The sequence below is a fragment of the Protomyctophum parallelum genome (genome assembly GCF_964188405.1).
Source record: "Protomyctophum parallelum genome assembly, chromosome: 7".
Classification (NCBI taxonomy): domain Eukaryota; kingdom Metazoa; phylum Chordata; class Actinopteri; order Myctophiformes; family Myctophidae; genus Protomyctophum; species Protomyctophum parallelum.
In genome coordinates, this window is record NC_139705.1 from 8837238 (window position 1) to 8863425 (window position 26188).

The 26188-nt window shown below is 40.3% G+C and overlaps 5 protein-coding genes across 5 annotated transcripts; 3 read left to right on the forward strand and 2 right to left on the reverse strand.

The window, feature by feature from the left end:
- Nucleotides 1-91: 91 nt before the first annotated feature.
- Nucleotides 92-9467, reverse strand: gdi1 (GDP dissociation inhibitor 1). Its single transcript, XM_083769955.1, has 11 exons — nucleotides 8980-9467; nucleotides 7931-8038; nucleotides 7655-7754; nucleotides 7083-7217; nucleotides 6747-6945; nucleotides 6248-6379; nucleotides 6013-6112; nucleotides 4590-4761; nucleotides 3954-4098; nucleotides 3702-3756; nucleotides 92-3256 (listed from the first exon to the last, which is right to left on the reverse strand). Exons 1-11 carry the CDS (start codon nucleotides 9022-9024, stop codon nucleotides 3104-3106), a joined length of 1344 nt encoding a protein of 447 aa, XP_083626081.1. The 5' UTR covers nucleotides 9025-9467; the 3' UTR covers nucleotides 92-3103.
- A 923-nt stretch (nucleotides 9468-10390) lies between these two features.
- Nucleotides 10391-15544, forward strand: LOC310861610 (V-type proton ATPase subunit S1-like). Its single transcript, XM_083769129.1, has 10 exons — nucleotides 10391-10517; nucleotides 10760-10880; nucleotides 11584-11658; nucleotides 12014-12204; nucleotides 12349-12383; nucleotides 12797-12882; nucleotides 12973-13196; nucleotides 13333-13371; nucleotides 13996-14221; nucleotides 14779-15544. The coding sequence occupies exons 1-10, from the start codon at nucleotides 10396-10398 to the stop codon at nucleotides 14986-14988; spliced, it is 1329 nt and encodes a 442-aa protein (XP_083625255.1). The 5' UTR covers nucleotides 10391-10395; the 3' UTR covers nucleotides 14989-15544.
- Nucleotides 15545-16371: 827 nt separating this feature from the next.
- LOC310861456 (ciliary microtubule-associated protein 3) lies at nucleotides 16372-18102 on the forward strand (the record flags this gene model as incomplete). Its single annotated transcript, XM_083768888.1, has 3 exons — nucleotides 16372-16458; nucleotides 17001-17131; nucleotides 17892-18102. The coding sequence occupies 3 exons, from the start codon at nucleotides 16372-16374 to the stop codon at nucleotides 18025-18027; spliced, it is 354 nt and encodes a 117-aa protein (XP_083625014.1). The 3' UTR covers nucleotides 18028-18102.
- Nucleotides 18103-18238: 136 nt separating this feature from the next.
- taf8 (TAF8 RNA polymerase II, TATA box binding protein (TBP)-associated factor) lies at nucleotides 18239-23119 on the reverse strand. The gene is made up of 8 exons (XM_083770080.1): nucleotides 22951-23119; nucleotides 22159-22318; nucleotides 21411-21509; nucleotides 21174-21236; nucleotides 20833-20957; nucleotides 20214-20361; nucleotides 19504-19646; nucleotides 18239-19012 (listed from the first exon to the last, which is right to left on the reverse strand). Exons 1-8 carry the CDS (start codon nucleotides 22990-22992, stop codon nucleotides 18872-18874), a joined length of 921 nt encoding a protein of 306 aa, XP_083626206.1. The 5' UTR covers nucleotides 22993-23119; the 3' UTR covers nucleotides 18239-18871.
- Nucleotides 23120-24890: 1771 nt separating this feature from the next.
- On the forward strand, nucleotides 24891-25529 carry LOC310861457 (ras-related protein Rab-11A-like; the record flags this gene model as incomplete). Its single annotated transcript, XM_083768889.1, has 1 exon — nucleotides 24891-25529. One exon carries the CDS (start codon nucleotides 24891-24893, stop codon nucleotides 25527-25529), a length of 639 nt encoding a protein of 212 aa, XP_083625015.1.
- Nucleotides 25530-26188: the final 659 nt, after the last annotated feature.

Genomic DNA, 26188 nt, shown 5'->3' on the forward strand with positions numbered 1-26188 from the left:
TAATGTATGTATTGTATTATGTATAGACAATCCAAAAGACTGTGCAGTTATTTTACATTTTCATAAAACAAATAACTAGAGGAATCAGCTGTTAGGGATGTTCCAGGTTTGCCCATGTGCTTTTTATTTTTCTATCATTTCATTCATGGTTTAATTCATTTTATTTGTTACACAAGACATTAGGCATTGTTCATATACTAGTGATCAAACAAAGGACTGTAAGTTGTCTACTACTCAGCCTGAACTATTTTTTGTCAATTTCAAGGGATATTGTCAATAGTCGTTGTCAAAGGCCAAACTGGATAGAAATTAAAACAGTACAACCACACACAGTAGGCTTTTGTTTTAGATGAATAAAAAAAAAGAGAAGAGACAGTATCTGATGGTGAGAAAAGGAGGGACATTTCAAATATAACCACAGACAATAAGAGTAAACAGTGTTCCAGTTATTTTCAAATAACATGGTTCCAGGATAAAGAGCATACTTTCAACTATGCACACAGTGTGAACGTGTTGTGAATAGACAGTTATATGTAGGTAAGTATGTTGATTATTTAGACTGGTAAAGATCTTTGAATTCAGCTTCGTGACGGAGGCTGATGCCATTATCCTTCTGTCTAAATCAGAATTCTATGATCATATAAAACCATAAAGCAACACTGGAATGATCACTAAATATGGTAAATGTAACACATGACACAGCAAATAACAACAAACAACAAAAAAACAAATAGTGTCGGTGTGCATCACTTTTGAGTTCCATTTTATCAGTTATAACATAAACTAATAGCATAGCATATTCAGCATTTGACGTAAACCTTTCACCGGTACATCAGTGAAATTCAAATAAATAGAACATCACAATAAGACACGTAAACACCCCAAACACGTATTAACTTAGTTCAGAGTTGTTAAGGGATTGGTAATGACAGGTAAACTCAACATGGAATTGCTTCAACCTTGCACTGTGAAATCCTCAAATGAACACTGAGGACTTTACTGTGCTTAGTGCTCGAAAGGGAAAGGTTGAAGCAAAAAGTACATTTTCAAAAACGCAACAAGCCAAGCCACAGATCAATCTGTCTGTAAGTGTATAATAGTGCAGAGATACAGAGGGTTACCTTGACTCAGACATGTAATGAATGATAGGCCCAAAGTCGATGGACGAGAATTTCCTTTCTATTGCTTTCAGTCAGCTCTGCTAAAGAACATAATGGTATACTTGTGTTTAATGGTCAGCACATGTGTTCCTGTGATTAGCCAGCAATAATTTTATTGGCACAGGACTGATCTGCAGCTAACGGTTTGTTAAAATAACTTTTGAGAAATCCCATACATATTAGATAAAACCCCAAATTAAGGCTAAAACCAAATAAAAGTATATTGGTTCATTCTTGTGGGGTGGCACTTTTAAAATGTAGCCTTAGGACTTCTGACATACTAAAAGTGTTTTGGGTTATTATGAGTGTCCAGCGTTTTCCCCACAATGTATCTGTGATATTTGTCCAGGATTTATTCACAGGGCTTAGTTCTTCAAGGTATGACTATCTGCATGACGTTATACAAGGTTGGTTACACAAGGGCTGAAACAACCAAGACGCAATCTGGTGCTTTCACTATGAGCCAAAAAATTCAGTCATTATCCTCTCCTCTTCCTTTCCTGATATAAAATCAAACAACATACATACTTTAGCTCCTTGGCATCCTCCCGAACATCTCAACAAGCAAAATCTGTAATCGTCTTTTTTGTTTGCCCATCCATCACACATTCCTAAATCTTCCAAAGAACACTCCCTTCACAAAGAACGTCTCACAGACCAGCGACACTCAAGGCAGCCCCTCTCCATGCTTCTTTTGCCTGACATTCCCTTACTAATGTTCAAGCAGAGTATATACCCAGACCACAGTTTCCACCTCAAATCTGTAAACTTCATAACTTCAGCAAGTGACACATGCACCACATATATAGAAATAAAACTCTTCAATAATTTAAAATGTTAGAAAGTAAAAATATTCAAATGAGAAAGGTCAACATCACGCAACAGAGGAAAACAACAAAACCGTCTGGGGGGGGGGGGGGGGGGGGATGACAGTTACAGTATTAGCCACCGGTTAGCTTGCCTGTGGAACGACAACAGCATTGCAAAGTGAGCACTATCAGACATCAGTTGACAGTTGACAGAACAGCCCATTTATATATAACTTCTCATCACATTTGTTTTTTTTTGGGGGTTTTTTGCCAAGAACTTTTTGCCAAAAAGGAGCAGAGTCTATTGAAATAACACAGGTAAAAGATCAAGTAAGAGAAAGGTGAAAGCAGGGTTGAAATGGAATTATGCGTGGAATGGCCCAGCCTTCTTTCGCAGTGTCGTTATATCCTATGTACAATACTAATGTGTAAAAAGATGCATGCATGTCAAGTTAGAGGTGATTTCTCCAGAAGATGGAGTTCCACACAATAAGCTATTAAAATTCTCTCATGTCAGAGTTCCTAATTCAGCCTTTTCCATGTCCTTCGCTCATGTTCCTGTCCCGCACACCCTCTGATATGAGGAAGAAAGACATTATAGAAAGGATGAAAGGCTTTTGTTTTACATTGCAACAACAATTAGTAGGTTCACCTCTATTAATGATAATAGCTAAGACATGATTATAGATCCTACAATGGAATGAAAGACCGTATCAACCCTGCTTTTCAGTGACGAGATAGGGAGCGTGAGTACTGGAACACTGTGTGAGTGTGTGTGTGTGTGTGTGTGTGTGTGTGTGTGTGTGTGTTGTGTGTGTGTGCGTGCGTGCGTGCATGCGTGCGTGCGTGCGTGACCGTGTGTGTGTTGGAGTGTGTGTAAGGAGAGAGAGGGACATGAAGAAAAGGAGGCAGATGATTTAAGGCAGACAGAGCCAAATCCACACCCTTGACTTTCTCACACTGTCTCTGTTCTCTCACCCGCATTTATTATTACATATTCTTTAAATTTAGTACAATGTTTAAATCCACCTTTCGGTTGACACTGCCCCTCTTAACAGGCTCTGCTCCTTCTTTAACCTTTCCTACTCCCTCATCTCCCGGCCCCTTCCCTCTCACTGAGGGCCCTCAATTGACTCACTGCTCATCCTCCCCAAACACATCATTCTGTTTGCGTTTCATGTTCTCAAAGTCAAAGTCGCTCCCGGTCATGCGTTTGTAGATGTCCTTGATGTCATTGCAGGTGGTCTCAAAGTGAGTGGTGGCATCATAGGCCCGCGAGGCAAAAATCTGGACAAGACGGAAATGCAGGCATAGCATAGATTAATATTCTCGTCTTTGCATTCCCTTAAAAGGGTGATCAATGGTACGTTTAGATTTCTCCCTGTCAAACCCCACTTGTTTTAACAAGTGGGGTTTGACAAGTCTATGTAATGGGCAGTGGTCAGGTGGAGGGACTATGGCGACCCAATATCTAACATTAACTCAAGTAAGAGACGTCCTGCAACTTTTGATTTTCAACCACTGGGAAAGAGAACTGAGATTTAGCACCTGAAACATTGGCAGTTCAATATACCACCTATTTCTGCAGATAAAAAGTGCAAAGTATTATCTCAAACCACACCTACAGTAGGCCTACATATCAGTTAAAAAGCACATTTCTGCATTTCTCACCGCTTTACAACACGGAGCTCTGAATGTAGCCTGCAAACACTATTAGATCAGTTTCACTCACCTGGCTCTCAGTGCCATCATCTGTGGGCTCATAAAGGTCACTAATGGCCACCATCCTGCCAAAAGAAGAAAACTGATTAATCATAGTGACAGATTACCAGAGTTCGCTGACTAAATCACATCACTTAAATGTCACCAGATTTTAACCACCTTTAATGATTTACGGTCAGTTTGGTTTGGTTATCTACTTAGATCTAGATTGAGCAAAAAGGTGAACAGAGGTATAGTGATAACAGAGACAGAATGAACAGACTTCTGGTCGATGGGTTCCAGCAGCTCCAGCGCCGGCTCCACCTCAGTCTCTGGCTCACTGGTCTCCACCGTGGTGCTGACGATGGCAATGTATTTCCCTTGAGCCGCCACATTGTGAGCATAGGAGACCATACACACATAGATGTCTGCAGTGTGCCATGGACAACAGGGGAGGTGGGAAGAGAAAGTCATTTCAGAGGAATATTGCAAAGCTAACTACAGCACAATGGCATATCAAACTTTGTAGTCCCATTTGCTCATATTCTATTTTTGAGTGGTGCAACCACTCCAAGGAACAGCAATGTCCGTGTCTATGTGTTCACCTATGTGACGTTAATGAGCACCAGTATAATGAGTACCAGTAGGGGCGCTGTTTTCCAGAAACAGAGAGAGAGAGAGAGAGAGAGAGAGAGAGAGAGAGAGAGAGGGGGGGGGGGGGAGAGAGGGGAGTTGCACCACTCGGTTCACACGGGTGTGACTTTTTCTTTTCTTTTTAATTAAACAAATTGTTCTTTCTTTCACAATTCTGTTTGTTAACCCTATAACCCTATAGCCCATACTGCAGCCATATGCAAATCTTCTCCAATCTGGGATTTTCTAAGCAGATCTTTGATGTGCAGAATAGACTGGCGCTCACCTGATTTGCGGTTGACCTGATTCTGAGGGATGATAATCTGGCAGGAGTTGGCGTCGTTAGTGCTTTTGATGGGGTGGCTGAGGATACAGATCACACGGATCACCTGACCTGACTTGCGCACACGATCCTGAATGTAGCTGGGGTCACAGATGAGCTGCTTACAACGAGCCACCTGCACAGCGATGGGGGGCAGAGAGCAATATGTCAATCTCAAAAAATGTCTTGACCTTCTCAGTGCATAATATGTGGCTCTAGTCTAGTCAGTTTGTGTGTTGATCGATGCAAACACGTTTTTTTCTGTCCCATCCTGAACATGACCCTTTGCAGTCTGATCCTCCAATTTCTGGTTGGGTTTCAAGTATTCCCCAAGGCCATAGCCCGTAACCACCTCAGTGGCATTGAGTTTAGAGTGCCCGCCTGATATTGGGAGGTCAGGGTTTGATCCCCTGGCTTGTCATACCAAACACAATAAAGAATGGGACCCAATGCCTCCCCGCTTGTCCCTGCAACATACTAGCATCATGTCCAGAGGTTGTATCTGTACATCAAGCTGCCTCACGCTACAGAAACAGGAGATACTACTGTCCTATGAGCTTGGCAAGGCTTACTTACTTACATACTTATTGTCCCTATAGTGGCCCTTTGTGTGCTAAAATCACCATAAGGCCAATATGGGGTGCTTTCAGTTGGAAAATCACGAGAACGTTGATGGATGCATGTATGTACGTGTATGCCTACCAATAAAGACATAGAGATGAGGTATTATTTTAATTTGGGCAGCAGTGGCTCAGGAAGTAGAGCATCTGTCAAGAGTCATTGGCCGGCCCAGGCCGTAGCGTAACGGTCTGGGCACCGGACTGGTGATCCAGTCGCGGTGTGCCGCGGGTTCGACTCCCGGACCCGACACGGCCTTTACCGCATGTCATCCCCCCATCTCTCTCCCGTTTCCTGTCAGCCTACTTTCTATCCCTTAAAAAATCAATAAAGGCGTAAGCCGCAAAAAAATATCTTAAAAAAAAAAAAAAAAAAAAGAGTCATTGGCCTAAACCTAAGTTGTTTGTTTTTTCACTTTTACACTTAACCTTTCCTATGTTTCAACCTTGCTACTATTGCTGCTATGACACCTGAATTTCCATCCCGTATCAAGAAAGGTTCATATTATTTTATCCTGTCTTAACTACTCCCAACAAGCAGGTAAGTGCCTTGCTTGTTTGCCTCCAACAGCGGTGAAAGTGTGTGAATGTGATGCCATGAAAGGTGCATTACCGTTAATCAAAAGCAAAGGACAAATTTCACATTATGTGCAAATGTATTGTGAAAAAGTACCCCCTTTCATTTTTTTCAAATTAAAGATGGATTAGGCAATTGGATAATGAAGAAAATGCTCACTACAAAATGAAACATATAAAACTTTGTAATATACCTCGCCCTCGGATTTCACCCCCACCACATGGCCGTCTTCCATCACAATCTCTTCGACTGGCTTGTTCAGCATGTAAGTTCCACCGTAGATTGCACTTAACCTACAGGGCAAGTGTGTGGGGAAAAATATATTAAATCATACCATGGCATTTATTGAGATTTACAGAAGAAAGTCTGAATGCTCTCTGTACTATAAAGTGCTGTTGTAGGAATCAATTTAAAAGACATGAACAAACCTGGCAAACCCTTGTGGCAGCTCCCCTAGACCATACAGAGGATAGAGGTATGGGCTCTTGCCATATCGTGCCAGGGATTCACTATACAGTTTAATACGATTGATCGTCTCCAAGCAGGGAACGTCAAGGTAGCTGTTGGAAGGTAGAGAACAGCAAGAGACAATGATCAATAAATATTACCGGTATTGAAGATAAAATAAAAAAGTTAGCTCTCATTATTATTATTATATTATTGGACACAACAGCTAGAATAAAGTGAATCATTTAACCATGTCAACCATTGTCATCACTTGAGATCAACTCTCAAGTAAAAACAGTAATCTGATTAGTACTCTAAAGGACAATAAGCAATACCAGCAATAATAATAATATGAATAATAATGTAATCACATTTACAATACAAAAGGTATTAAGTATAATGTCTTTATTGGTTATTAGGTATTCAAAACATGATTAGATTAGATTAAGAAAAACATTAAGTCATATTTGTTGCTCTTACTCGTCTGTCCTGTAGAGGGCGAGGGCGTGGCCGGTGAAGTCGATGACATCCTGCCCGAGGTCAAACTTCTTGTATACGTCCCTCATATCTGTTGTTTTGGGGTCCACTCCCTCAAAGGTTTTTGGGTCATTCTCATCAAAGTTGGCGACAAAGACTAAGAACTTCCGGAACCTTCGCTTCTCAAACATCCCCATGAGATCTGAGTCCAGAGAAAGGCAAGGTGGAATTATTTTTTTATCTTTCTACAAATATTTTTTCCAAAGATGAACTTTAAATACAATATCTGTAGCCTATCTAAGATCACAATTTGTAATGGCACGTGTCCCGTTAGCTTACTTGAAGCTAGAGCCTCAGTCTCAGTTGATGGCACCTTGTAGATCTTCCCTCCTTTGTAGACAAAGCTACCCTCTACTACTTTGAAGTCCAGGTACCGCGTCACCTCTGTGTAGAGCAGCATCTTCACAAGCTGGCCTGAGTTTACACACGAATAACAGTTATGTTGGTTTTATTCGAATTTTGCTGCTTTGTCATAGCTTTTTTTTTAATCAACATCCATCAACAATATGTTTACATTTGTTTTAACTAAAATATAAAAAACAGCGAATGCTCACTCATATTTACATTTCTATACTTTTTGCAACAATATTTTCATAGGGATATAGTGACCAAAGCCTGAGAACTTGATGACACTATTCTGAGGGTCACACCGCATTTTTATTCTACCTATCCTACTTTTATTCTACCTATCCTACTTTCATTCTACCAATCCTATTGGCAGACTCTGCCAATGTGGTTTGCTGACATTTGCGGATTCCCATTGAAATGTATTGACAGAATCCGCCCTCATGAATAAAAGTGCAGTGACCCTGCCCTAATTATCCTAAAACACGTTTTCATGCGAGACTGACCATTGGCCATAAGAAACTTGGGGATGAGGTCAACGTTCCAGTCTCTCCCTCTGCCCATTGACTCAGGAGGGCTATCCGGAAGGTCGAAGCGCTTGTATAGCTATATGGAACACAAAAGATATTACAGAATCTTGTAAAACAACCTTTGTTCCATAAATGAGAGTTAGCAATAGAAACTCAAAGGAACAGGTATTTGATCAGTAGAATTCAAGACATAATATACATTGACTGTTTTTGTTTTTATAGATCCCACAATATTGCAAACAGTGTCCTTACTTCCTCCAGAGGGGTAATGGAAGAGCTCTCTCCACCATAGTATGGGTTCCTGTCCATGTGCAGCACCTTCTTCCCATTGACCGACATGATCCCAGACAGAATACATTCCTTCACAATAAAGTCAATAATTAATGTAAACTCTAAATAGATATAAAAAGAGACAGAAATGCACCAGGCAATTTGGTAAAAACAACAAGAAAACAACAACAACGTATAGACATTTATAGGCAGACAGAGATAGTAGTGCAGAAGGGAGGACATGGGACAGGGTGTGCGCATGTGCAACTCGAACAGTCAAGCCATGCGATCTTCTATAATAATAATAATAATAATAATAATAACAATAATAATAATAAATAATATAACCATCTCTCTATTTTAAAAAGGTTGTGCCAATGAAATAAGCGCAATCAAATAATGCAATAATAAACAGCTAGCCTATACATGTATGCATTGACAAGTTATGATATGCATAACGGAATCTAAAGTAGTACTGTAGTAGCTAGGCTATACATGACAAATGTTTTAAAAAAATATTACATTTTTATAGGAATTACTATAAGGAGGCTATGTCAACTTATTTTCCGGACACAATGCTCTGTAGCCGACTTTGACCACGGAAAGGATCAGTCATTTAATAAAACCATGCATTCTCAGGCCTGCGCAAACGTTAGAATGGAGGCCTGTCTGTGCAGAAGGAACCGTCACATTATGGGTTACGCCTAAGATGCTATTCAGCGTGTACAGTAGAAGAGCAGTGCACGGTGTGATCGTCAACTTTAAACCATGACATCTTTAAATATATGAATACGAATGATCTATTCGAAATTATAACTGTTTTGACTTTGTATTATTGATATTATGTTTAAATGTCACAAACACACAGGGATGCAGGAGCCATTCACTTGTGGACTACTTTGGTAGCAGCATGCAGGCCCAGGCCACAAGTCATTCATTTGAAAGTAAAAAAATAAAAAAAATATATATATATAGATCTGCAGCTTACAATGAATCTTTCGTACAGTGCAAAACAGTGCATGATTACTTACTGTGAGTCCGGTGCCCAAAACGATCACATCATATTCCTCATCCATGTTGTATCACCGCCTCTCCTGTCTCGCCCTCTTTTGCCTTGCGAAATTGAAGGGTAGGCTACAAGGGAAGAATACAAGTGAGTCCACAAAGCGAATTGGCTCCTTTTCTTTGCTCGGGTGTATTAAATGTCTCTCTTTAAGTTAAATGGTGTTCATTTATCATTAGGCATTAATGATCAGTGGAATACAGTCCACAGTCCACACACTGTCACCGGCGAGGACGACCAAAGATGGCCTTAAACGTGGAACACTCTGGAATAATATTCTGTCGCGTCGAGAAGTAGTGCGCATCCTCTCACTCTTCCCATGCCGAGCCCTGCCACACAATAGACCGAAACAACTGTGGCAAGTGCCGACCCAAGCCTCACGATACTTTATCATGTGATTTTGCACATATTCAATTCCAATCTAAAATGTTTCTGTGATCTTTACAATCTGCAACTATATGACGATCCTTTGTCTAGTCCAAAGTATTCTCTATTTTCTTCTTCCTTCTATCCTTTCCAGTTGAGATACGTAGGTGCAGCATTGGTGGATGCAGGGTATCCCTCCGCCAGCACAGCTGTGTGGATGGATGGATGCTGAATGGGAGCTGTTTCAACTGAACGCAGGCCTGTTCAGCACAGTCTATGGATAAGTTACTATTATTTATTTCACAAGAGGTCATAATTAAAATAAAATAAAAATCCGATTTGTTTCGAGTGCAAGTTTGGTTATTCCAATGTTTATTAGGAATATGAAGAGTTGGTATATATGGCGACATAGGCTACATGTTCCTAAATAGTGAAAGAAGAAGGCGTTGGACCAACTATCAGCACCATGGACAGCGGCCAGGTTAGCTTGCCCCGTCATTAAACGTCACGTAGCCGTAGGCGACATTTGGCGCATTTGTTGTGACACCTATAGTGAGAACAGAACAGACTGTCGGCCTCCGAGTCAAACGCTTTGATAAATGATAATCATATTCATAACACTGTACTGTAGTGTTATAATTATAGTATCAAAACACGGCATGCTGCTGCTGAAATGTATTGTTTTGTCGTAGGCATTATTGCTACATGATCCCATGGCTACAGCGAGCCAGTAGCCTACAGGTACAGGTCTCAGGCTTCAGTGACAGGGTGAGGGTGCAAGTTGTACTTTTAACCAACAGGTTACATGGGGTAAGCTTTATTACACACGAAACTTTGAACTAGTTTCGATGAGATTAGGGGGTAAAAAGCGATGTGAATTACAGTAGAGAGCTCCAAACTAATTTAGAGGATGAATGGTAGAAAGAAGCAGCCAGGAAGCGCCTGCAGGGTGCATGAAACACCCATGGACACATGACAATCAGCTGTCACATGACTTTAGCTTTGCGGAAAAACCAAAATGGCAGGAACAGAGTATCAGAGGGAAGTGCGAGCAATGGCTTCTGTTGCACTTTTATTTGCATTATTCGCCATCGGAAGCTGTACGAGTCAAGTGCCATTCCTAATGTGGTCCAGCGGCGGGTAAATACTGTACTTTGTTAATTTAAATTGCGAGATAGTTTGACTCCACTGAGCCACTCCATAGTTCGAAACACATGTCATAGTTGCCAATGAAAGCCACGCAAGCTAATGCTATCTGACAACTGACAAGTGAAGCTTATATGTTGTTGTACTCAGTTGGAGTCATAAATACCGTAGGAAGAGTATAGTCATTTATTTGACAGGCAACGCTATTGATCACTTTGTTTGTTGTGCATGCACAGTTTGCCACCGATGGCCTCGCCACCAGCCGGTCACATCACGACTACTGATCAATTGGTTGTGTACATCAAAACTGCCTTTAACTCAGCCCCATGCACTGTGCTGCTGTTTCTACAGGACAAGGTAAAGACTGGACCAGATTATGTGATATTGCACAAGATATTATGGTTTCATTTTTCCAGTTTGAAGGGGTATTTATAACTATACACATGTACTTAAAATTAGTTGGTGAGTCAAGATCATGGTTGCTAGTGTGGTTACTGAGAAGTCACGAGTGACTCTGGTATTCTCACTCTGGTGTGACAGGGAGCTTTAGCTCCACTTCCCATTCTACAGTTCCCTTTCTCATGGGGCCTTAATTGGCTTGTCGCAATTTGCAACACTACATTTTTATAATGGGTTGAATCTAGAGTTGCAACACGCTCCATTGACAGCCCATTCATCCAAATAGAAAAGTCTGATCTGCTTGTATTAAACACGTTAACACTTAAAAAAGAATCACCTGCACGGAATTTATTAGCAGAAAATAGCTCATAACATGTCTACGGTGGACTTTTATGAAACAAAAGCTTTTTCAGATTGAAAGTGGATCATTCAAGCATTCGGTCCATGTGTCCTTGAGCAAGACACTTAACTACTCCCCGGGCACTGTATTAATTGCGCCAACTGCCCCTAATAATTAGGAGGGGTAATACAGTGCACAAATTTCACTTATGTGCAAAATGTACTACTGTGACACAAAATACCCCCTTTCCGTGCCCTTGTTTTGTGTATGCATATTTGTTGTGTCGACAATCCAATGTTTTGCTGTCCTTTTTTCATGCAGTTAAGCAAAGATGACTTTACAGTGTTTGGTGGAGTGTTTGGAAACAAGCTGGATAGTGTTTTTCAAAATCTTGAGGTACGGTGTGTTTTCATTATGACTTGTGCCATTGTACTTGTACATATATTCAAACTGGTACACATATTCAACACATTTAAGATCATATTGGAGTTCGGCAATTAATCTAACTAATCGATTTAATAGTTAATATAAAATAATAATAATAATAATCTGTTAATAATCATTCCCTATTTTGTGTATGTCTTTTTAGGAAATTCATTTCTAATAGTTTCAAACGATGTAACAGTATGTAAAGTATCGGCTATTTTCAATGTTTAAGCATAATCGGTTCATTGATCTATGAAGGAAAACAAACTCTTCATATCTTATTTTGTGATCTTTTTTCCACATTGTCCATCCATTTTTCTTCTAGGCTGCACTGCATTCTTCCTCTTCATTGGTGCTTCCGTCTGTGGAATGGTCTAGTTCCAGCAATGTGCCTGCTCTGCTGCAACAGCAGCTTGGTGTCTCACCTCTCCTGGTTGACGCAGACACTCTGTCAGACATTCCTCTCAATGCGACTGGCTGCACTTTCCTGATCATCAACCTTCCTTATAATACTGAGTGAGACTTCATGCTTTCTGCAGTGCACCAGTTATGGAAATTATTAATATGTTGTTAATACTGTCTGTCATGTGGTGTGGATTATTATCATATGTTCTCATATATTATCTTATTTAACTTGTAAGTGTGTGTGTTGTTTTACAGCTCTAAGTTACCCAAAGAGGTCCTTCGCAACAATGGTAAGTTAATATGTGAATGTAATACCAGCGTCTATCATCATCTATTCACCACTTCAGTCATATAGGACTGCAAATATAATCTTATGATACTTTAGCTGCTTGTACCTGTATGAGTGAGTGGCAAATAAAACCTTCTTGATAAATGTGTTCTTTTAATCAGGCCATTTCTTTTTGAAATGTTGCCAGTACAGTGACATACTTGAATGAACATCTAGTTTCTGCTTTCTCTTTTTGTTTTTCATAATTTTTGTAATTTTTGTTAATTTCCATTGTTGATTTGAATTGCCTGTTTTTGTATTGTATGTGAACTAACTTAGCACTTTGTGAACTTGTTTTTGAAAAGTGCTATACAAATAAAGTTATTAAAGTTGTTATACACAGCAGGGAACTTATAACTTTGTGTCTGTCCACAGATGAGATTATTGGGAAAGTTCAGAGCATCATGGAAGCCAAAAATATCCCCTACACTGCTATCTACACAGGACTGCAGCCTTCACGAGTAATATATTCCCCTGTGCAGTTTACAGTATATAAACACACATCATTCAATTTGATGTTGGATGAGAGAGAAATCCTTTTGTCTCCCCAGGTCATCGCTCAGACCTCCATGTCTATGCCGCCTGTGGGTCGGTCCTTGCTTCAAGCCGCCGAAACTTCTGTGAAACCCCCCATTATGTTCAATGTGACCGATGTTCCTTGTATTATGCTGTGGGCAAAGAATCTCACTGTCAGCTTCACAGCAGGCACATGGATTGACCTTGCTACAGAGACCCCGACTCTAGATGGATCCGTGTGTAACGACACCATCTCATTGTGAGAACACTTAACACTGTTACTTATCCTAGCTGTATCATGTTGGGTGTGTTGGTTGGCCAGAGGACTGAGAGAACTATTTTTATTGCTGTTCAAAAGGATGTGTACAATTATTTATAATGTCTTTATTTCTCAGGCTAGTCCTCACTTACGCATCATATGGGGTCACTCTAAGGTAAGAAAAAAAGCAATTTTACCTAAAGCAATTTAGCATCATTGTATGTTGTGTGTTCTATGATAAAGGCTATATAATTTTCCAAAGATGGCCTCAAGGCCGTGAGGCTGTCCGAGTTTGCAAGCTAGAATTATAAATTAAGGTATAGAACTGCAAATCATAGACTGTGCATTATAAATTAAGGTATAGAACTGCAAATCATAGACTGTGCATTCACTGTATCGCAATATATATACATGTTATCTCTGAAAAGGCATCGTGGAGACATTGTATCGTCTTGCCAATATTTATCACCATATCGCCCACCCCTAGGCAGGGTTTATCAAAATAAAATCCAACCTCGTTGTCTGGGCCAGCCAATGGCCAGTGGCCAGCTCAATTCAAATGGTAACATTTTACTTTTATCCATCTTTATGATGGCAGCAGTTGTCTTTGATGCTTTGTCTTCAAATGAGCATTGTTCATTGTATTTGTTCTACAATACTGTTGTTTTTTTTCCAGAAAGTCCAAAACAACAATTAACGGGTCTATATACTATACGGTCTATGTACAGTATAAACCTAAGTTGATATGTTGTAACTAACGTGACACTTGACAAGTTTTTCTTATTTTCTCTACTGTAAGGTTTTCCATGACTAAGAAGTTTTATCCAGTGTCTGCACGGAACTGGGCCAGCCTGCACACAGTGCTGCTGCAGAACACTGCTGGGCAGAACGCAACCTTTTCCAGCAGACACATGTATACTCCTGCAGAGTACTCCTTCAGCTGTATGTCTGTGAAGAGCGTTGGAGATGGTTTGCTGGTGCAAAACGGGACAACTACTTTGAGGGTCAATTTCACTGAATTCCAGGTACAAATATGCCAAATCTGTTGTATATCTGAATCTGTGACCCATAGCTCGCTGTGATGTTTGACGCAGTGTTTTTTTTGTTTTAGTTTGAATAGTTTTCACCTAGTTTTAGTCACATTTTAGTCACCTGGAATGTTCTAGTGTTTAGTCTAGTTTTAGTCGACTAAATGTCATACGATTTTAGTCGACTAAATCTACAGTTGAGTCGACTAAAATGTGTTTTGACAGGCCTTGATGTAGTTGTAATGACATATTTTACACTTTGGTTGCATGCTTTGATGATTGATGATTGTATATCTGCTATTTTCAGCATGCAACCCAGCATAAAACTGGATCTCTTGTCCACTAGTCCCTTACTAACATTTTAGTCTAGTTTTTATTTGTTGACGAAATTGTCAGTATATTTAGTCTTAGTTTTAGTCATCATAGATTAGTTTTTATTTCGTTTTAGTCAGTGAAAAAAGTCGACGAACATTTTTCGTCTTAGTTTTAGTCGACGAAAACAACACTGGTTTGACGGAATGGCTGTCATGTTTTTTTTTTTTTTTACAATACAGATTCAGGGCTTTGGCTTGACGGATGGAAATTTCGCCTATGCAAGCGACTGTTCGGGATTTTTCACGCCAGGCATTTGGATGGGGCTGCTGACCTCACTGCTCATGATGTGGATCTTTTTCTACGGCCTGCACATGATCATGCAGCTAAACACCATGGATCGCTTTGATGACCCTAAAGGTCCCTCCATCGCCGTGCCTCTGTCAGAGTAATGCGTACAGTACATACAGTATGCACATTTACAAGTCACTCGGTGCCTCTCAGCAGACCATGGACCCAGGAAGTCCTGCCTTGTCCGTCAACTACCGTGGAACTTTCCTTCAGAAGGTCACGTTATGTGTCCGATTAAATTGAAAATGTGAATAGGCCATTCATCTCTAATGTGTCAAATGTGTTCAGGAAAGATCATTTTTAATTGACTCATTTTGCCATATTCAGGCTTAGCCAGGTATATTCCATTCCATCATCCCTTACCTTTTAAGTGCCAAAATAGGGGGGGGGGGGGGGGGGTGTATCTGTTTGCCTTCATTCACTTTATATGCCACTGTTTTCCAATTGAAGGGGATACATGAAATGTATAATTGCAAGAGGATGACTTTTGTGCCATGAATGTGGCCACTTGCATGTCGTGAGACATGTTTTGTTATTGCTGTAATTTAAAGACTACTGATATTGTCAGAATTGCCTGTATATAAGAAGTTATGATTGCTGATTGTATTTTTGAAACATGTTTGTGACAAATTACAAAAATGTTGCATTTTGAAAATACCTTGCGTAACACAATCCATTTTGTTTTCATCTTTCTCATACAGTTTAAAACATAGGACAGTGCAATTGTAACTTTGATATATATAACTTATTGTTTTGCCTGTCCACTAGGTTACCGGTTACCAGTAGCACTGGTTTTGAGTTCAACACATTTCATAAGGGTACTTAATTATTCTTCAGTTCAGCAATTACTTAAAAAAAACGGTTCTATGATTGTGCCAATAAATAAATCTAAATTCTATCAAGTGATTAATGACCTTGTTTTTTTTACAAGTTGCTCTGGACAAGATTTACCACTGATTAGAACGAACCAGTGGATGAAAAAGTACTCACATTCTTTAATGAGTGAGAAATAAGTGTTTATTAGTGCGTAGTTTAGCCACAAGAGGGTGCACCAGAGCAACAAACATATAATTCGAGCAGCGACCTATCTGGTTACCATTGTTACCGTAATCTATTCTAAACAAGAAGTCATGGCTGTTCGGGGCGCAGGTATGGTACATTCAAGCAAGCGTAACATTCTAGATTTAATCTGTTTCCAAAATGGATGGATAATTCCTTATTACTGTTACATCACTAGTATTTGGCAGCCGTCAGGAGAGAAAACTGTTCCCCATGTTTCATGAGCCAAGTCGTCTGGGCATTGAGATGCCGTGCCTTGATGCGACACATCGTGGCCCTGGCTGCTATGACAATCATGAGGTTTGTCACTAAACGTTTTCACATTATCACCACCTCCACGTAGTCAGCACTGCTGCATGCCAGACATTTCAGTAATCAAATGGTCTTTTTCCAAATGCTTCTTTTCCTTACAGTTCCGTACCATAATGTATGACATACTAAAGAAACCTGAAAGTAAGAAAGGATATGTTATTTCTGCGAGGACTGCTGCGCGTTTCCCCCCCTGCCACAAGGTAAAAACTAATTCCAGTAAGTGGGCACCTAGAAATTATATGAAAAATATTAAATATATGAACATACTAGATTATATGGCAGATATAGCCTATGCTGAATATATGCCATATTCAGGTTCATATGTGCATATGGATTTATATGCATCATATATATCCACATATATGTGGCATATAGAAATAAGTTCATATATTTTAGGATGGGAGGGTGAGATGTCTGTATTCCTCTAAATCGATGTAAAAAGAAAAAGGCCCCAAAAAGTGGCGCAGCGTTCGTTTGGGAACTCCTGCTTTTCCTGAAAGTTGGCAGCCCTGATGATACATTGGCTATTTTAAACAACTGTGTGTCACCCCATTTATAAATGCAAATATAAAGTAAATACGAATAAATAGTGCCCAGAGTTGAGTTCTCAGGTGTCCACTAGTCAATTCAGACTATAGATCAGTCAACTGACATGATCAAACAATTTGCCATGAGGTCACTCAAGGAGTCAAGTAAGATGACTAATGTCAAGTTGTTTTTGATTCCCGTTTTTTTACACCAGACAGCAACTCCCTCACCACAGAAGTACCAGCAGGATCAAACTTTGTCCAAAGTTCTCCCTCCAAGTAAAACACCATTCAACTCAACCACACAAAGGTTCAAATCTAAGGCTGAAGCAGTTTCCAGCCCAGGGTGAGTGAGCGGAGTGGTAATATAAGAGGATGATGATATTGTTGCTGTCAGGCAGAAACCACTTATCTCCATATTCTAACTTTTGGTTTTTTATAAAATGAATTCCCCACCTCAGGCACGGAAAATCGGCCCTGGCATTTGTGATCTACACCGGCTCAAAAACGCTACCATGTATTTTATATTACTTTTTATTTTGGCATTCTTCCAGACTGTCCAATCCGGGCCTGCCCTACCTAATTTGATCATACTACACACTAGTGTCACACAACAGTATTAAAAGTAACAGATTTTGAGCTTGTAGATCTGCTACTTTTACAAAAAAAGAATCACACCCGTGTGAAGTGAGTGGTGCAACTGTGTGGGGGTCCCTGGGGGGGGGAGGGGTCCTCGGAAGTTCCAGACCCACAGGAATGAGCCCAGGGGGCCGGGCCGGTTCCGGCGAGCCGCCCCACGTCCAAAATGGTTGAGAAATGACAGTTACCGTGTCACTGTACTGTACTGGCACACCCGAAATCATCATATATAGTTAATATGTGCGTGTGTGTTTTAGGTTGTGCACAGGTGGTGAAAAACCATGCTGTTTTTGTGCTCAGACCCACCCAGCCACCTACACACATAGCTAGCGGAGTGACTAAAAAATATCCTGAAAAGTCAGGTTTTTGTATGTTTCCACCCAACAGAGATGATATAAGACGGACGTACAGTATGAAATGCTCAAATGTGCCAACATTTAAATGCTTTTGAATTTTCACAAATGCAGCCCTGGAGCATACTCTCATGATACAATCAGCAACAGGAAAGTGAGCTGGCCGATGTGTTTCGGATCCCCGGATTGGGCTAGACTGCCCCAGTTGGAGAAGAGAGCAGTGAGGATGCAGGCAAGTTGCAGACCTTAATGGAGAAAACAATAATGCACAGCTGATGCACAATGCACCGGGCTGTCATGAATTGACATTGATCAAATGAAATGTGTGCTTCCATGTTTTCTATGTCTTGTTACTTCTCTTATTAATACTAGATAAAGCAAAGTTTCAATTGCTTTTTCCCTACAAAGTTATTCGTTAAAAGAAAAAGAAGAAAAAATAGGTACAAACATCTGGTGCTTCTTACTATAATTTAATATTTTTTGTATTTTATTATAAAGGAAACAATAGGCTACATGTCACTGTATAGTAATTTCACATGCACTGAAAAATGAAGCAATATCCTTTTTTCGCCCTTTTCTTCAGCTAAATTGTGACAAGGAGTTCCTGAAACACAGGAATCGCATGGCATACCTGAGTTTGTTCTACTCCTAATTCAGATTTTTGACAAGAGGACAGTGCGTTACAAACGGCTTCAATGAAATAAATGGGACAATGCAAACTCATCAAAATAAAAAGTTGCACTTTTCTTCTCACAAAATGACTGTATTGCTGTGTTGTTTGAATACTAACTAACGAAACAAACTGAATACAAATGTCAAAGAAAGTAATCCTCAGTGGAAGCAATTGAACAAAGCCAAAATCAACTGCAGCATTGACCAGTGTCATTTTGCGTCTACATCACACCAAATCTAAAGTCAATATGGTCCACTAGCCCCAGAAATCAGATACAAATAATTGCTTGGTTTCTTAGACCAGGCTTCCGTGAAGGGCAACTTCCCTCTGAGGAGTGAATCGATAACTGGACTGCTGAATCTGCCAATGACTGAGGCAGATATGAGTCTTATTTGTTCCAGTTCAGTATAACTTACTCCCCTCACTTCTTCCTCCTCACTTTCGGTTTCTTGACCGGCCTGAGGTATGGGTTGTCTATCATACTCTCCTCACTGGCCTTTGCTGAGGGAACAGCACCCGTTGGGGGAAGCATGGAATTCTCCTTGTCTGCTCCTGGTTCATCCTGAGAAGAGGTTGGAAAGAGTAGAAGAAAATCAATTTTATTTGAAAAGACAAACAAACTAGATGCATTAGCCTTAGAGATTAATCTAATGAAATAACACGAAATAATCCTATGGGTTTCAAATTTGACTTGGCATTAGAGGAAATGTCTTATTTTCTTTTTTTAAGCTCTATTAACCCATTCTGACCTGAGATCAGATTCATACGAGGTTTCCGCCGGACACACACTGGTCTGATGAACCCATTCTGACCTGAGATCAGATTCTAAAAATGTCAGTCGCTCTTCGATTTTTCAAAAATAGCAGACCTACAAGCTCGTATCGCGCCACTCGGTGGCGCGATATGAGCTTGTAGATCTGCTATTTTTCAATAGCTAAAGCATAACATGATGCTGACACCAAAATGGGTGCCCGGTCAGAATGGGTTAAGGGGGCTAGCAAGCTAAACAAATGGATGATAGAAATGTATGAATAGTATTTCATGAAGACTCACACTGACGTTGTTTCCTGCTGCGTTCTCACTGTCTGTCTGCTCATCCTGCTCAGAGGAGTCCGTCTCCTCCAAGGACTGTAGCTCCAGCTCAGATGGCAGGAGGGCGCTTAAATATGGAATGCTGGTTGGTCGTGCTGCAATCACTGGCAAAACAAGCACATGCAAACGCTGTAACAAGGTGGTATCCAAATAACTAGTCAATTACCTTTCTTAGTGGGTATATACTGTTATTCCACAAGAGGGAGCTCCACAGACTTTGTATCTCCTATAGACAGCTATGTGTGTGACTGTGTCCCTGGGTCTGTCCCTGTGTTATAGCGTTAGTTCACCACCAAGTGTCACTGTTGCACAGCCTAACACACAGACACACAGGCCAGGCTTGTACAGTACAGTAGTCACTATCAATTGGTTGAGTTGTAACAGGTTCCAATTACAGTAATCACGCTCTTTTCCATTTAACTTGAAATAGTATAAATGATCTATTATTGATTTTTTTTCCATGTCTCTGCTATCTGTGTTCATCCTTTGACATAAATGTACAAATGTACTATAATTGTTATCATATATTATCATTTTCTTTCAATAACAACAATCAATGAAATATTTCAGAATTCATGCAAATATGGGGCCCACTCAGTAATGTCAGCATTAAAAAGTCAGTAAAACTGGACATTGAACACATCTTATTTGTAAAACTTGGAGTCACTCACATGGGAAGGCAGTAATATCATCTTTAAAGAGGCTCTGTGTTTCTCCGGTTTTAGCCATGAAACGTGTGAGTGCCCGTTCTACATCTCTCCTCTGAGACGCTGCCTTCTCTCTCACCACTTGGTAATCTGAAACTGGCTCTCTGAAAGTCTGAAAGAACATGATGGTACCATGAAAGTATTGCGAGATTAAAGGCACAATGCTGTGTCCTACAGAAGTACCTCTACATTGTGTGCAAAATGCATGCCTTTAATTCAGTGTGTGTGTGTGTGTGTGTGTGTAATCCCACGTAACCGTTACTATTAATTTAAGGAACCTCTGTCAGTCCATTTGATCCGCATTTTTCTCCTCAGTGGGCTGGAGCAATATCTGAACTTTGACCATAACCAAGACAGTGAGGAAGCCCGTTTTTCACTTTCCCCAAATTTAATCACATTTTTGTGAATTCAGTGTACATTCAAGGGCCGCTTTTGATATCATGTCCATAGCACTTGTGCGCACATTGACACACTCCCGAGTTGTTATCACACAAAGCCATGATAAATGAGCAGCTTCCCTATCCAAGAGTTTAACTAAGCATAAACGGCATACATAACGGCAAATACTTTGTGTGTAGCTTACAGGGGTTTTGATGTAGGTGTGGGGGTCAGGGAACTCTGGGAAGTGGCTGGGGATGTAAGGAGGATGTGTGCGTTTCAGTCCAGCCACCAAAGCTTTGGGTGTCACAGGTGGGTTAGTCACTGGAGCTGAAATTCATTACAAAGATATATATATAGTTATTAAATATGTCAGCCCTTTCATAGTATGCACTGTGCAAACTTTGTTTATGAAGCCTAAAAGGCATAATAACAATAATAATATGTTCCAATGCTCAATGCTAAAAACACCATTAAATCGTTAATCACAATTTATTTGTGTGACATTTAATCATCAAGTAAACAGCTAGCCAATGTCTTACTTACGAGCAGTTATGACCATCCTCTGAGATCTCTTTGCATACACAGATAGTGTATGAACATTGAAACCTGCAGCAACAAATACAAGTTAAATGGTGCTGTTGATTTGTTCTTTTAATAGTCTAGTGGTGCTACAGTGTCAGTTAATAGAACTTGATATAAATCTATTATACATTTAAAAAAATTAAAGAAAGGAACCGATAGTTACTGCCCGATGTACCGTATTGTGCTCACGCTACTCACCCATTTCAACGAGTGCAGCAACGGTATCCGAGAGTGTAGGAACACTTCTGGCAGTATGTTCACAGTAAGCTTTAGCACAGCGGCCTATTTCACTGATATCTGAAAAGGTGACGGTATATTATGATTTTATGATTACTTACATCTCAGCATACCAGGCATCATCAAAGTAGTGGACAAAGTAGTCAACTCTCCAGCCAATAGACTGAAAGTATAGATACTTCTTGTCAAATATTACTTAACTACAAGTCTACAACTGAAGGTTGCTCATTCAAATTTGTACCGAGCACTATACATTTAAAACAATATATCAATCATTGTGAAAATAGCAGACCTACAAGCTCACAATGTTTTGCAATGTGTGCCTGTAGGTCAGCTATTTGCACAATATCTGAAATGGGGTGTAAGTGGTCAATTCATGTACATTTTACCGTAGTTCCTACCAATGTATAGTGTATAGTCAAAAGTACAATAGAGAAAAGAGAACGTGTACAGTACTATTCAAAGTAGAACCTAACATGGCGGGCGTGTCCATTGAGAAATAGAGCCATGTTATGTTCGGTTCAATTTGTCTTTGAAATGTAATGGAGTAAAAGTCAGAAGTATCCAATAACAATAATGAAACATTTATCAGTAAAGTACTCAAGTAAACATGTACTTAAGTGTCCACCACTGCCAGCATCTCACAATATAAATGAGGAGGCAGCCTGAAATTGCAACCACAAAACACAGTGAAATGATTCAGACATACAGCTTTGCATCATCTCTGTGAGGGACTCCACTGCTGCTTTCTCTGCACTTTCAAAACCACATTCTGTCAGCAGAGCGCTAACCACCACCTGCAGAGTCCTTCGGCGGGCCAGTTGATAATTTTCTGCTGGACTTGTAGCTGCTTTGGTGCTACTCGAACGCTTGAACACAAAGGCATATTGGGGAACATAATGAACGACACTGCTACATCACAATTAGAAAGCCTGCTGCGTAAGTAAACCAGCTTTAATTAAAATACTGTGACAGAAACTGCATCATGTATTGTAGCCGCAATTTGCAACACTAAATTATGGGTGAGTTTAACGTTGATAAACAGAGATTGGAAATCTCTATTTGGATGACAATGGAGGGTATTGCAACTCTAGATTCAACCCATTATAAAACTAGGTCGTTCTACATTTCATGAGCTTTCATTAGTCAGGTTTCACCTGACAAAACAAATCTAGTGTTGCAAATAGCGACTTAATTGCAGCTAGCTGTGGACTCGAGCTACATTTGTTTGTGCATCTGCGTAGCCTTTAGCACCGAAACTAGCTCCATTTGGAACCTCTATATCTATGCTGCTGCGCTTAGCTCCTAAAGCGTAGCAGCGTAGATATAGAGGTTCCAAACGGAGCTTAGCCATGAAACATGACTGTCATAATCATGTCAGTTTAGTGACGTGGAGATATATGAAATGTTTGGATCTCGTATGGTTCTTTAATCTAATCCGAGTCCGTGTTATACAAAAATACGTTTGGTCGTGTTAATGGCTTTATAAATAGTTTCTTACCCCTCCTATAAAACCACTGGATACCACCGCGGGATCCGCCATCGGTAAACTGAATGGCGGACTTTCTTTTAAACCAACAAATATATTACCATGAAACTAATTCTGCTTTTAGTTAGTAAAATCATTTGTGTTATGTTGTTGCACTGACGCTACAAAACAAATACGCCATCTCCGGTTGTTGGGCGGATGTCAGATTGGAGAATTATTCTTCTACCGCCCTCTAGCGACGGTATTTCGTTACGCAAAACACAGTAGTGTAGGTCTACTGTGTTTTTTTGATTGATTGATTGATTGAAATATTTATTAACAGTTTGCAGAAATACAGTACATTTCAAGCACAACTCAATACAAGTTTGTGCTTGAAATGTACTGTAATTCTGCAAACTGTTAATAAATATTTCAATCAATCAATCAAACAAAGACTGTTAACTGTGAGTGGACGACCCAATAAATGGCATTACACATTTAGAGACCAATTATTTGTTCATTCAACATATCACAACATATCACTCCCATCCTTGCCTCACTCCACTGGCTACCTATTAAATTCAGAATTTATTTTATTATTTGTTTTTAAAGCCCTAAATGGTTTGCCCCCCCCCCCTGTATTTATCGGTCCTCATGGACCCATACTCCCCAGCCAGGGCCCTGAGGTCAGCTGACCAGCGGCTCCTGACCGTGCCAAATTCTAACGACAGGTCCAGAGGCGACCATGCTTTTTCAGTGGCCGGCCCCAAACTCTGGAACTGTTTGCCCCTACATATTAAGTCTGCCCGCTCCTTAGAGGCTTTTAAGTCTTTGCTTAAAACACATTAGTCCGGCAGCTGAGGTGGACGGGTGGGAAATTTGGTATATAGTCTTTTTTATTGGCCTAACATATTGTCTATATACATACATTCATGAATCCAATTGCTGACCGGCTGAAAGTATTGGGCAATTTTTTATAGGGGTTTCTTGTGACCCTACCATTGACATCCTATGGCAGGCAAAAATGTCAAAAATATCAAACTTTCCTTTTGCTTTAAGTAGCATGTGTGATGTTTTCATGATTCTGAATCCATTCCAAGCGTCAGTTTTGCACAAAATACACTCCTTGTGCTAAAAACAGCCATAGACATCATGACAAATGTGATGAGGTCAGCACATTTTGGGCACATTTGGGCAAGTGGCTATGGTTGCTTTTAGCCCAAGGAGTGTAGTGTAATGCTTGGAATGGATTCAGAATCATGAAAAACCCCTAGTTTGACATGACACATGCTACTTGAAGAAAAAGGAAAATTTGACATTTTTGCCAGCCATAGGATGTTAATGGTAGGGTCACAAGAAACCCCTATAAAAATGAATGTATGTATATATAGACAATATTTTAGGCAAAAAAATATATGAAATTTCCCGCTTTAAACATAAGTAGCCTGTCGGCTGCCGGACTACAGCTTCTCCCTGGCTTTCAATGTTGTTTGACTATTAACCTGTCTAAATACTTCAATGTTGTCTTTACTATGCTTTGTGTTGATTGTATGCTTGTTTTATGATCGTGTACAGCACTTTGGTTGACCTTCTGGTCTTTGTATGTGCTCTATAAATAAAGTTTGATTTGATTCTATAGTCACCTCGGAGCTGCAGTGGTCCCCAGAGGACGGAGGCGCAGGCTCATGTGTAAAGAGGGCCAGCAACCTTCGTCCGTATTTAGCCTTGAAAGGAATCCGGCCCAGTCCGACATCATGCACCTTCATATTTGGAAATGACTGACATGGATTTCATATTTGGGCATGGCTGACACAATAGTGACATCATAGTGATGACACAAACTTTGGGTAAGCTCGGCATAAAGGCTCTGGTTAATAGTTTATTTTGATCAAATGATAGGAAAAGGACTTGCTATCCTTGTCTTTTCAGTTTTTATGCCATGATATCAACCCACGGGTCAACAACCGCTGAAGATGTGTTCTAAAGATGACAAATATGACTACCTGTTCAAAGTGGTTCTGATCGGCGACTCGGGTGTGGGAAAAAGCAACCTGTTGTCTCGCTATACCCGCAACGAGTTCACCTCGGAGAGCAAGAGCACAATTGGAGTGGAGTTTGCCACTCGCAGCATCCAGGTTGACAGCAGGACTGTGAAAGCTCAGATATGGGATACTGCCGGACAGGAGCGTTACAGAGCCATCACCTCTGCATATTACCGTGGGGCTGTGGGTGCACTGCTTGTGTATGACATTGCCAACCACCGGACATACGAGAACGTGGTGCGCTGGCTTAATGAACTGAGAGATCATGCCGACAGTAGCATTGTCATCATGCTGGTGGGGAATAAGAGTGACCTGCAACATCTCAGGGTTGTTTCCACTGATGAGGCAGGTGCATTTGCAGAGAAACATGGTCTGTCATTAGTAGAGACATCAGCCCTGGATTCCACTAATGTGGTAACAGCCTTCCATAGCCTGCTCACTGAGATTCATCGCGTTGTCTCTCAGAACACGATGTCTGACAGATGGGGCAATGAAGTGTCACCTAACAATGTGGTAAAAATCCAGGTGCAGCCCACGGAGAACAAGCCAAAGACGCAGTGTTGTAAGTGAGTCTATAGTGTCTGATTGTTTACCGGAAATAGCAGTTTGCACGAGGGCTTGCAGATCTACTATTTTTAATGTGCAACACTGGCACACAGTATCCACACTTTTCCTGGGCTGTGTGTGCTCCAGTTCCTGTCGATTTGATCCAATGAAAGCCAATGAAACTGGTCAGATGACCAATGATATTCAATTAAATCAACAGGAACTGGAGCACACACAGCCCAGGAAAAGTGTGGAGAAATTAGGCATAACAGTACGAAGGTGTCATGATCTTCCGGTTCCAATTTGCTGCGGAGCCAATCAAATAAAGCTATGGGAAAATGAACAGGAAATGGGTATGCCACTTTATGGAAGCTATTTATACAGAATTAATTAATCTGTGTGTTTTGGGCCGTTACATTAATTAAAACCAATCCGTTTTGGCTACCAATACCTTTAAATAACAGGTGTGTATACGCTCATTAGTTTTTTCCCCCTGTGCAATTTTTAGATGACGCAAACAATTTTGTCTAATGTCTCTTTATATGACATCTTGATATCACCTTATCAACATGCTCATTCTCAGTTAGATACTTTTTTTTAAATGCATATTAAAAGGTGCAGGAAGTGGATTTTTTCTGTTCATTGTTAAATAATAATAATATATTCTGATTTCTACAGTGCAT

What these genes read in the sequence shown, in the direction of transcription:
- gdi1 (XM_083769955.1), bottom strand. Translation starts at nt 9,024, where the DNA reads ATGGATGAGGAATATGATGTGATCGTTTTGGGCACCGGACTCACA. An exon ending in TCAGGTCAACCGCAAATCAG is followed by an intron (nt 4,099 to 4,589) that starts GTGAGCGCCAGT and finishes GGCACACTGCAG; the next exon opens with ACATCTATGTGTGTATGGTC. An exon ending in ATGATGGCACTGAGAGCCAG is followed by an intron (nt 3,257 to 3,701) that starts GTGAGTGAAACT and finishes CGTCTTGTCCAG; the next exon opens with ATTTTTGCCTCGCGGGCCTA.
- LOC310861610 (XM_083769129.1), top strand. Translation starts at nt 10,396, where the DNA reads ATGGCAGGAACAGAGTATCAGAGGGAAGTGCGAGCAATGGCTTCTGTT. An exon ending in GTGTTTTTCAAAATCTTGAG is followed by an intron (nt 11,659 to 12,013) that starts GTACGGTGTGTT and finishes TTTTTCTTCTAG; the next exon opens with GCTGCACTGCATTCTTCCTC. An exon ending in TGTAACGACACCATCTCATT is followed by an intron (nt 13,197 to 13,332) that starts GTGAGAACACTT and finishes TTTATTTCTCAG; the next exon opens with GCTAGTCCTCACTTACGCAT.
- taf8 (XM_083770080.1), bottom strand. Translation starts at nt 22,992, where the DNA reads ATGGCGGATCCCGCGGTGGTATCCAGTGGTTTTATAGGAGGG. An exon ending in TGCTGCACTCGTTGAAATGG is followed by an intron (nt 21,237 to 21,410) that starts GTGAGTAGCGTG and finishes TTGTTGCTGCAG; the next exon opens with GTTTCAATGTTCATACACTA. An exon ending in GAGGATGGTCATAACTGCTC is followed by an intron (nt 20,958 to 21,173) that starts GTAAGTAAGACA and finishes AATGAATTTCAG; the next exon opens with CTCCAGTGACTAACCCACCT.